Source organism: Oncorhynchus nerka, linkage group LG13, assembly GCF_034236695.1.
Source record: "Oncorhynchus nerka isolate Pitt River linkage group LG13, Oner_Uvic_2.0, whole genome shotgun sequence".
Classification (NCBI taxonomy): domain Eukaryota; kingdom Metazoa; phylum Chordata; class Actinopteri; order Salmoniformes; family Salmonidae; genus Oncorhynchus; species Oncorhynchus nerka.
The window spans coordinates 30,768,966-30,781,099 of NC_088408.1; the positions used below are offsets into that span (position 1 = coordinate 30,768,966).

The following is a 12,134-nucleotide window of genomic DNA, read 5'->3' on the forward strand; positions in this document are numbered from 1 at the left end:
ACTTTATTACTAAGTGAAACTTAACAAAAACAACAAAGAATCAACGAACGTACAGTACAGAGCAGACTAAGACACTAACTGAAAACAAAACAATATCCCACAAACGCTTGTGGGAAAAGGACCACATTAAGTATGATATCCAATTAGAGGCAACGATAATCAGCTGCCTCCAATTAGGAACCATACTCACACCATCATAGAAATATAGTACTTGAACACCCCTAGTCACACTCTGACCTACTGCACCATAGAGAACCCCAAGGGCGTGACACCCATGGTGTTGTGCGGGATTGTTATTGTCATGTTTTTGGTAATGTTGGTGACTGGTTATTTCGACGGGTGCTGTTTTTTGCCCGTGCGTAAAAATTGATGTTCGTGTGTTTGTGTTTGGGCAAGTGTAGTGTTGTACCTTGCACCATTCATTATTCTGAGCGAAGTTACGTTGCTCCCAATTCTCTGCTCTCCTGCGCCTGCCTGCATACACCAGCTACACCCACCATTATGACAGACGGTGATTTGGGCCCATTCCCGGGAAAGCAGTATATCCTTCACGTTGGACTCGTTAATGGAAAAAGCTTCTTCCTGTTCCTGGTAAGTAATCGCTGTTCTGATGTCCAGAAGTTATTTTTGGTCATAAGAGACAGTAACAGCAACATCATGTACAAAATGAGTTAAATAATAAGTCACGAACAACGCAAAAAAACAAACAAAATAAAACAGTTTAAACAACTGTTTTATTATTATAATATTTTTTGCGTTGTTCGTAACTTATTTTTTAAGCACGTAAAACATCAGCCATACTTTCCGGCGCCATTCTACTATAGAGTAGACTATTGTGAAGGCAACGTTTACAGTTACCTTCAGACAATAAACTGAAGTCTTAAAAATGTCTATGTTTGATGGCAATATTCCATAAATGAAGACATTCTGGAAATGGTCCATAGGCTTGTTACTGGGAATGTTGTGGTTATCTGTAAGCATTGTTGTAATCAGGGATTGCTTCTGTCTGCCATGCATCATCTTGCTGTGTTCCAGTGGGCACATTTCGGCTGATCGTGTCTGATCAGGAGCAGTGAGTAAATAGTGATTATGTATCTGATGATGTCACAGAGGAGGAAAACCCACAGATTGCATGTGTTACTAGCCTATACAGACATATTTGAGACGTCACAATGTGGATAAATCATTCACGAAATGATCATCATCATCAGAATTTGGCAATTACAGCCATGCTTATTCTCCTACTTTCTCACTACAGAATATGTCACAATGCCCTTTGCCACAATGTTCTTTTCCACTCTGCTGGCGATCTTGTAAATTTATGTCACACAAGACTCATAGTAAGATTAAGATAGTAACAACAAGAAGTTTGTGGTCCAACTGTGGCCAAACGACTCCTCTCACAGACCAATCCTTGGTTACAAGGGATTGACATTTCAACATTAATCCAATCTTTTAGATTTAGGGATCTACACCGTCTCACATTTGGTCCAAAAACATGACTGAATAATTACGTAATTTTCGTCTGCATTTGGGTTGGTCAGTGATTCAGTATTGCTTTGGGCACTAGGAGGAAAATGTGATTAGGTACAGTATATATGTTTGGTGTGCCTTAGACTTAATAGATTATTACACTCAAAGTTTGTGACAGAAGAGCGTTGTATATTCACTTAACCTCAAATGACACATCAGGTTTGGTTTGTCTTTTTAATCATAACATATGGTATTGTCTTATCTCACAAATATCATGATATACAATAACGACAGAACGAACCGATTTATTTTCCATCACTGTGGCTTGTCCAAATCCAACAAAAAAAAACTTTTTCAGAAAAAGGCCATTCATTTTGTTGTAGAAGGTGAGGCGAGACTTACAAGTACACTTTATCTGTTGATTATTCCGTTATTAATTGGTCTGAAACTATCAAACCGTTATCTTATCTACCATAATGACTATAATATTTATTATATCGTCTTATAGCAATTCGAAACCGTTACGACACCAGGCCAAGTCTAGTCATTTAAACCCTATGCCCTCAATCTTCCTCAGAGATCATCAGCCTTTTAGTAGCAAATCTTGTCTCAATTCGATGTTGTGTTAATTTGTAGTTTACAAAACTGTTTTGTGATATCAAGGTAAGATCTACTTGTGTTAAACTGCCATCATTTAATTTAACATTGGGATTAATAATGCATCTGTGCATATGACTATCAAATCCAAACGGATGAGTGATTTATCTGATGTCATAGTTTCATAGATTATCCTTTTATCAAAATATTGTCACGAGCGTCGTCTTGAAAATGACTGGACCAAGGTGCAGCGTTGTGAGCGTACATTTTCCTTTATTTTTTAAAATGTCGCAAACAAAACAATAAACAACAAACTAACGTGAAGCTCCGTAAGGCTATACATGCATTAAACGAAGACAACAACCCACAAATGAGAAAAGGAAAAAAGGCTGCCTAAGTATGATTCCCAATCAGAGACAACGATAGACAGCTGTCCCTGATTGAGAATCATACCCGGCCAAAAACAAAGAACCAGAAAGCATAGACTTTCCCACCCGAGTCACACCCATACCAAACAAACATAGAGAATAAAATTATCTCTACGGTCAGGGCGTGACAAATATAGTAGTATGGCTCAGATTTTCAGACGGTGGCTGAAAACTTGGCCGTTTTGTCTTAGAATCAACAGTAGAGGTTTGAAGTAAGTAGCCCAACTTGTTGAATATTGTAGTCGTACTATATCAAACTTTTAATACACAATTAATGAGTGGAACAAATTAAATTTTGCTCAATTGTTCCAGGTATTCTTAATGAACACTTTTATCATGTTTAATAATGTATCCACTGAATACTTTTTTGTTTACCTCACAGCTGGAGAGCTATACCACAGCAGGTACAAAGACACCTCCCGTGCCTTTCGGACAAAGGTAGTCTGGTGTGCTGAGGAGGCCAACATCTTTGTTGAGTTCCATGCACCAGCATTGGGACTCCTTGTGGACAAAAAAACAAGATGCAATCTCAAAAATATTTTATTGGCCAGGGATGTCCGCTGACATAGATTTATAATTACCTGTTTGTCTAACTTCCTCTTATCTAAATGAAACTGGCTATTCTATTCTGATACTTCTTGTGAAAAAATATGCAGATGTTTTTGCGTTTGTTTTAATAGTTGGCAATTGCTATTGAAAACTATTGAAACATGTTTGAAAACTATAGCTCTATCAGTCCTAATATTTTTCCTCCTTCAATCAGGTGTCACAATGTGTACCTTGCCTGGCCAGCATGACATCTATAAAACAGGAGGTGGAGTACACTCCAATAGTGGTATGTGCATTTACAAAATGTCATATATTTATTTTGAGAATATAAAGTCATAATGTTAACATTGTACATTTATTGTACATTTATTGTACATTTGTTACTATGTTATTACATAACTTTAGCTTACCTGTCAAAACAACATTGCAGTTACTCAGAAACAGCTATATAATTGCAGTTTAGCAGTATAGGTTATAGGTGGATACACGGTATAGGACTGAGTAAAATCTGATTGGTGCCTCTGCTGTGCCTCACATTTATTCAAATTGGACATGGATAGTTTTCCAGGTGGTAATGTCTGGACCCGGGGGCTAGAAATCCTGTGTACTTTCTTGAGAAATTGACTCAAACAATAGTGTGAAGGTGTCAGGTTTCACAGTAGAACTGTGAGGGATTGTGTGTGTGCGGAGACCTCTCCCCCTGTCACTCTTCTGATTTATCGCCCTGGTTGCCTGGAGAGAGCCACTAAAGCCAGTTGTTTTTCTGTGTGTGTAAGTTTGTGCGTGTCTTAGCACATGTGATGTAGGTGACCCTAACCTAACAGATAGGTTAATTACATAGCAATTCCATCTACAGTGTTGTTACTACAGGTGTTGATATATACTTACAGCATAGCTAATACACACCTAATGTAAAGTGTGTTCAATGTTTCCTCAAGGTCACTCAGCCATTTGAACTACTTGGGATGGACCTTATCGGCAAACTGACACAAACAGACAGCGGACACCAGTACATCTGTGTTATGATTGACCACCTCACTAAATGGCCACAGGCATACCCCCTCCGCACAAAGTCTGTTAAGGAGGTCACAGACCTCTATCATTTTGAGGCACCAAAACGTATACTCACAGACCAAGGGAAGGAGTTTGTCAATGAGGTAAATAGTAACTGTGTTACTCAACTTAAATATTGGTTTAAATGTCTTCAGCTTTCTAAAAAAAAATCCCCTTTTATAAAAAAAAATCAACTAAAATGTCTGCAAGGATCTGGCGATCTGAAGAAGTCTCTGCTCAACGTAAAATCCCCAGATGAATGGATTGGTAGAAAGGATGAACAGGTGAAAACAGAGGTATAAGCAACATCTGTAGACTGATGTTATAATATTATTTAACAGGCTGTGGTGGTTTTGAGTTCATCAATTGTAATGTTCTAAAAACGTTCACATTCTAAGAATAACTTGTGACATATAATTTTCAATTCAATCATATTTTCAGAGCCATCTCTAAATTAGTGGGCCAAACACCAAAATAGTGGGACAGGCACCTTGATGGCGTAATGTTTGGTTTAAGAACCAAGAATCAAATGACAACAAAATACTCCCCCTTCGACCTGATGTTCGGTAGAGAGGCTCGCTACCCGTCAGAGGTTCCAGAACATTACAGGGTTGGTGTACATCATTTTACATTCTAATTGATTTGAGAAGTGTAGACTGTATCTTTGTAAGTTTAAATTAATATCAGAAATGTATGTTATAGATTGACAGCAGTGTCGAGGAGGTCTTAGCAGTGGAAGACTTAACAGAAGATATGCTGAAGCTCAATTAGGTTCTCCAGACTGACAGAGTGTGGCAGGTAAAAATCCGCAACCAGCAGAGGAAAGGGGGCACACTAGATCACAACTATCTCGGCCAATGTACGATTCGAGGTCTCAAAGGCAAAAGTGGGGGTTATCTTCCCTAAAATAAGCATGGATCACCTGAGGCCTCATGTAGAGGAGACTCCTCAGATCCCTCATAAAATAAAGGCAGCAGCCTCCAGAACCACTACACCAGCAGATGCAGCCTCCACAGCCACTACACCAACAGCCTCAACCTCCAAAACCACCACACCAGCAGGTGCAGCCTCCACAGCCGCCACACCAGCGGCCTCCACAGCCACCACGCCAGCAGATGCAGCCTCCACAACCACCACACCAGCAGGTGCGGCCTCCACAGCCACCACACCAGCAGCCTCCACCTCCTCAGCCACCACACCAGCAGCCTCCACCTCCACAGCCACCACACCAGCAGCCTCCACCTCCTCAGCCACCACACCAGCAGCAGCAGCAGCTACTGATATAAACAAATGTATGTATGTAATCTTAGCAGGTTGATCCATTTATATATCGCAGTACACCTACAGGTACATTTTCCAGGTGTTGCAGAGGCTTGAGGAGGAACATATGTATACAGTTGAAGTCGGAAGTTTACATACAACTTAGCCAAATACATTTCAACTCCGTTTTGCACAATTCCTGACTTTTAATCCTAGTAAAAAATTAGCTATCTTGGGTCAGTTAGTATCACCACTTTATTTTAAGAATGTGAAATGTCAGAATAATATTAGAGAGAATGATTTATTTCAGCTTTTATTTCTTTCATCACATTCCCATTGGGTCAGAAGTGTACATACACTCAATTAGTATTTGGTAGTATTGCCTGTAAATTGTTTAACTTGGGTCAAACGTTTCAGGTAGCCTTCCCACAATAAGTTGTGTGAATGTTGGCCCATTCCTCCTGACAGAGCTGGAGTAACTGAGTCAGGTTTGTAGGCCTCCTTGCTCGCACATGCTTTTTCAATTCTGCCCACAAATTTTCTATAGGATTGAGGTCAGGACTTTGTGATGGCCACTCCAATACCTTGACTTTGTTGTCCGTAAGCCATTTTGCCACAACTTTGTAAGTATGCTTAGCGTCAATTGTCCATTTGGAAAACTCATTTGCGACCAAGCTTTAACTTCCTGACTGATATCTTGAGATGTTGCCTCAATATATCCACATAATTCTACTTCCTCATGATGCCATCTATTGTGTGAAGTGCACCAGTCCCTCCTGCAGCAAAGCACCCCCACAACATGATGCTGCCAACCCAGTGCTTCACGGTTGGGATGGTGCTCTTCAGTTTGCAAGCCTCCCCCTTTTTCCTCCAAACATAACGATGGTCATTATGGCCAAACAGTTCTATTTTTGTTTTATCAGACCAGAGGACATTTCTCCAAAAAGGACGATCTTTGTCCCCATGTGCAGTTGCAAACCGTAGTCTGGCTATTTTATGTTGGTTTTGGAGTGGTGTCTTCTTCCTTGCTGAGCAGCCTTTCAGGTTATGTCAACATAGGACTCGTTTTACTGTGGATATAGGTCAAGGTCCTTTGCTGTTGTTCTGGGATTGATTTGCACTTCTCGCACCAAAATACGTTCATCTCTAGGAGACAGAACACGCTTCCTTCCTGAGCGGTATGACGGTTTCGTGGTCCCATGGGGTTTATACTTGCAAACTATTGTTTGTACAGATGAACGTGGTACCTTCAGGCGTTTGGAAATTGCTCCCAAGGAGGTCTTGGCTAATTTCTTTTGATTTTCCCATGATGTCAAGCAAAGAGGCACTGAGTTGAAAGGTAGGCCTTGGGGGGGGACAGCTGTCTCTGATTGAGAATCATACCTGGCCAAAAACAAAAAACCAGAAAACATAGACTGTCCCACCCGAGTCACACCCTGACCAAACAAACATAGAGAATAAAAGGATCTCTACGGTCAGAGCGTGACAGTACCCCCCCCCCCCCCCCCCCACAAAAAAAGTGCGGACTCCGGCCACAAACCTGACACTATAGGGGAGGGTCCGGGGTGGGCATTCATTGTGGTGGCGGCTCCGGTGTGGGATGCAGACCCCACTCCATCTCGGGCTCCCCCCACTTTGGTGGCGCCTCTGCTGCGGGGACCCTCGCCGCAGGCCCCGGACTGGGGACCCTCGTCGCAGGCCCCAGACTGGGGACCCTCGCTGCAGGCTTCGTGCCATGGATTATCAATGGAGGCTTCATTCCATGGATCATCACTGGAGGCTTTGTGCCATGGATCATCACTGGAGGCTTCTTGCTATGGATCATCACTGGAGGCTTCGTGCCATGGATCATCACTGGAGGCTTTGAACGTGGAGCCGGAACAGGTCTCACCGGTCTGAGAAGACGTACTGGAAGCCTGGTGCGTGGAGCTGCCACAGGGCTTACCAGGCTGGGGAGACATAATGGAGACCTTGTACGTGGAACTGGAACAGGTCTCACCAGACTGGGGAGATGCACTGGAAGCCTGGTGCGTGGAGTAGGCACCGGATACACTGGGGCGTGGAGGCGCACTGGAGGTCTCAAGACTAGAGCTGGCACAACCCGTCCTGGCTGGATGGTTACTTTTGCCCGGCAAATGCGGGGCGCTAGCACAGGACGCACTGGGCTGTGCAGACGCACCGGAGACACAGTGCGCAGAGCCGGAGCAGGATATCCTGGGCCGAAGAGACGCACTGGAGGCCAGGAGCGCTGAGCTGGCACCATCTGTCCTGGCTGGATACCCACTCTAGCCCGTCCAATGCAGGGAGCTGGAATATAGCGCACCGGGCTGTGAACGTGCACTGGAGACACCATGCACTTCACCGCATAACACGGCCAAAAACAAAGAACCAGAAAGCATAGACTTTCCCACCCGAGTCACACCCTGACCAAACAAACATAGAGAATAAAAGGATCTCTACGGTCAGGGCGTGACAGCTGGTGAATAGTTACAAGGGAGAGCTGATGAATGAGCCAATTGGAAGCCCTACATTTGGATTTCCTAACAAATCAAATCAAAATCAAATCAAATTTATTTGTCACATACACATGGTTAGCAGATGTTAATGCGAGTGTAGCGAAATGCTTGTGCTTCTAGTTCCGACAATGCAGTGATAACCAACAAGTAATCTAACTAACAATTCCAAAACTACTGTCTTATACACAGTGTAAGGGGATAAGGAATATGTACATAAGGATATATGAATGAGTGATGGTACAGAGCAGCATACAGTAGATGGTATCGAGTACAGTATATACATATGAGATGAGTATGTAGACAAAGTAAACAAAGTGGCAACAAGAGTGCCACCATGTGTTATTGTGGGGATTGAGGCACTTACTGGAAACTTAAGTGTTTAATGAGCATAGTAATTCCATGTAAAACTATAATTGCACTCAGGATAACATTAGATCAGCATGAAATTACTGCTTGGTGCAGTAGATATAGGGACTAGAGCAAGAGTTTTGTCTGCTCAGGTCACATGGTCAGGAAACAAATCCTGGCCCTATAGTGCAGGTTCACCATGTCATTGGCTGTGGTGTTAGAAGAGATGACTCCTCATTGCTATTTCCATGGTTAGGCCTTTCATACCCTGAACCAAATCACTGAAGCCAACAGAGACAGATTAAATTCAGAGAAGCTGGATGGACTGCAGTGATATAACAGATTCTGATTGACTGTGGCTGATTGTGAGTGTGGCAACGGCCCTGAGAAGCAAAGGAAGGAATTTCCTGTTTCAAAATGTAAATAAATAAATAAATAGTGGATGTAACTTCTCATGAATGTTTACAAGAGCTCATTCTACCGTCTCTCTCTCACACACACACCCTCTCTCTCTCTCTCTCTAGAAGAACATAGTGTCAACGCTAATGATGTGCGTATGTGACTTGAGGAGTGTCTGCAGCTGTTTCTAATGTCATGCTATTATTACCTCATTGCATGTAAGAATTCATATGTGAATGTACTGTGTAGTGTAGCGTATGTCCAATGAAACACGCACAATATGTCAGAAACTCACTGAGCAGTGTAGTAAGTAAGGGTGAGTTGGAGTTGTTATGACCTTAACATCAAAGACCATAATTGATTATTTATAATTGGAGGTAGGGGAGGGCATAAATGAAGTGCTCTTTTGGCATTTACATGGAAGACAGAGCAAATTCTGCCTGCCACAGTATCCATGTCTCAAGGAGGCAGCATGGAAACAACAGTATCAGGAATTCAACCATAATCGCTCCAGTGAAGTTGTAGTTAAAAAGTCCTTACAAGAAACGTTAGGGTGCTGATCTGAAGTCTGTCATTTTTTAAAATAACTTCATGAGAGCAAATAGCAGGTTCCAGACTCAAATTGGCTGATACTACCATGTTCTAGTTTCAAACACGGTATTAGGGAAAATTCTGTTATTGGTCTCCACCGTCCCCTTACTGATTTCTTAATCACAAAATGAAACACAGGGATGAATGAAGCTCAGATATGCATCTAGACTGCATGGAATCATTTCCAAAGCTCTGGTATTTTGAACCTTTTATATGGGGACAATTTTGAGCCAAGTCACTAACCTCTGTTCTTCAGAGTTTTTTTTTCAGTATAAATAAACAGACGGTAGACTAGCAGGAGACTGCTCGGTGATTTTCTACTCCTGTTCACGATCGTAATTTTTTTTGTTTTTTGAAAAATAAATCATTTACATTTGAACACCCTACTGTAAGTGTGTTAACATTCTGTCAATGCAGTTGCAGGATATATTACATGAAACATATTCTGATGGGGGGGCACAGTAACAATGGTCAACGTTTTAAGCAATGGGGACTCAATCATCCTGTCAGCTCCTGGAAAATATCTGTAAATATTATGAGTACAAAACGTAAATTTATTGAGTTGAGCATTTTATTTTCATCTTTATCACCCCCAATACAGGTTGGTTTCCAAGCCCATGCAAACAATACCTTGGCATAGGGATGCTTGAGGATGTGGTGTAATATGTACAAAACACAATGTCCTCTCCAATCATCAGTCAATAAAGCACATCCAACTTGCCAAGTTTATTGTGACTGGAGACTTTGTGAGGAAAGAGGTGGCTTACTTCATTAACTTTCTGACCCTTAGCATGTTGACTAACAAGTATTGAAATACTATTGTCACTTTTTGTATTGCCAGAAATGGCACAATCACTCAGGCTTACAGGCTCAAGGTCGTTGGCACTGGGCAGCGAGTGACAGGGTTACTTTTCTAACATTTCAATGGGTTTGCTTGTCATTGCCAAAGACAACACCCAAAGGACATTAATTGGAAATTAAAATGTGATTGTCAGGCCAAGATGGCCATTTCCCTCCACACACACAATATAACGGAAATCTCAAGTCAGAGCTAAAATAACGAGAGCATTGGGGGAAATCATTGTTTCAAGTTTTAATGGGGTTTCAATCAAGTCATCAAGAAATAAACCATTTGGGAGTACAACATATTGTGCACTTAACTGAATTTAGAAATAAGGACAGGGGAAAATAAAGAGGATCAGGGGAGAATCAATGTACCTTTAGCAAATCTAATTCATTTAAAAGTTATCAGTTTGTACAGTATATGCTGAAACCACAAATACATGTTATGGTCGATGGCATATTACATGATGGAATCTACCATATTCTAAAATGTAACATATACAGTATATTATATGCAATATGATAAGTACAAAACTGCTACCTAACCTGTTCACTGCTAGAGTAAAAGCTCAAACAACATATGTTTTTAATATAAACACAGAGCAACATGTAGAAGTGTATTCCTAGTATAAAAGTAAATCAGTATCAAAGTGCTTTTTGAATTGGTGGTTATATAATCAGCATTTACAAACAGCAAAGGACTTTGCAGTTATGATGCCTGCAGTTCAACTCATTCAACCAATTAGGCAACAGTACACAGCGAAGTCTTGGTGGTTGCCCACTGAATCCTTAAAGAGAAGACAACTTCAAGAATTTCGCAATTGTAGATCGCAGAGAAAGAACAACAATGCAGCACTTTATCCAGGCTGAGAGGTATTAATGGCCCTGTAGGCTAGAATTAGAATCCTGAACATAACAGCATAACATAACATAACAGCTGCAATAGGGAGCCCGTCCAGGGTGCAAATCAGTGGAGGGGAATCTGAGAATGCAGTGATTCCAGCAGGGTGTGAGTTGAATTTGTCAAATCTGGAGCTGACAAGGGCTTCAATGTAAATGGCGTGATCATCTTGGATTATCTAACATCTGAGAATGGGAAGGCATTCCCTCGGATGACGAGCATCTCCGTCTTGCTGATTATGTGCTGTCATCCAGGTGGAAATGTCACCTGCATATATATATAAAAAAGCTAAGAGAGCTAAGTTGAGTGTCCTGTAAATATGTTTATGAATATGTACTATACATGTGTGTATGTGTATATATCTTGGTATATACACATATATATATATATATTTTCTATTTTATTTTCTATTATTATTGTCATTATTGTGTTTTGTGGTTGAGGGGTGGGGGGAGGTGCCGGGGGTGTCCTATTGAGGGCGAAGGGACCTATTGGAGAGAGGATTCTTCATGGAGGCACATTCAGTCATAGTTTTGTTTATTATACTATTATACATGTATTTATTTTTTAATGATTAATTTTCTATTATTATAACAGTTTACTGTGATTATGGATATGCACTCATGTTAACTTATACATTTGAACTTTCTTTTTCGAACAGAGTACAAATTTTAGATTTATTGTTATTATTATTTTATTATTACTACTGTACCTACACATGTAGGAAAAGCCATAAGAGGGAAAAGCACAATGGGATTGGGGATTGAGGGATGGGTAGAGAGAACAGTAGAGGGCTCTGAAAACTATTGTTGACTAGAGTCTAATACTTCCTGTGCCACACATCAGAGGGTATGATAGGTCACCAAAAATGATTCTGAAGTGTGCCATGCCTTGCAGTCCCAAGATAGAAGGAGGGGGGGGTTCGGCAGGCAAGGAAATAGCCTTATATTTATTTTGTTGCTCTAGCAAATGTATTCAAAGTTAACAAAATAGAGTGATTGTCACGTTCTTTCAAAATCGAACCCAGAAGCAGACCAGGACAAGGAGAGTAGGAAGAAGGTGAGTATTTATTTACAAGTGAATGTGAATGGGTAGATATATCCAGGTGGCGTAGCGGGCAGCGGTGGTGAGTTGATGGGAGTAAATAGGTGGATCCAATGGGGTAGCGGAATCCTC

The 12,134-nt window shown here is 41.2% G+C and overlaps 1 protein-coding gene and 1 long non-coding RNA gene across 2 annotated transcripts; one reads left to right on the plus strand and one right to left on the minus strand.

Annotated features, from left to right (window-relative positions):
- Positions 1-246: 246 nt before the first annotated feature.
- On the plus strand, positions 247-6,710 carry LOC115140476 (uncharacterized). The gene is made up of 6 exons (XR_003865236.2): positions 247-591; positions 3,262-3,333; positions 3,986-4,204; positions 4,311-4,396; positions 4,542-4,710; positions 4,803-6,710. It is a non-coding gene; the product is annotated as an uncharacterized LOC115140476 (long non-coding RNA).
- A 223-nt stretch (positions 6,711-6,933) lies between these two features.
- On the minus strand, positions 6,934-7,623 carry LOC135574769 (uncharacterized). Its single transcript, XM_065026971.1, has one exon. The coding sequence runs from the start codon at positions 7,621-7,623 to the stop codon at positions 6,934-6,936; it is 690 nt and encodes a 229-aa protein (XP_064883043.1).
- Positions 7,624-12,134: the final 4,511 nt, after the last annotated feature.

What these genes read in the sequence shown, in the direction of transcription:
- LOC135574769 (XM_065026971.1), bottom strand. Translation starts at nt 7,623, where the DNA reads ATGGTGCCAGCTCAGCGCTCCTGGCCTCCAGTGCGTCTCTTCGGCCCA.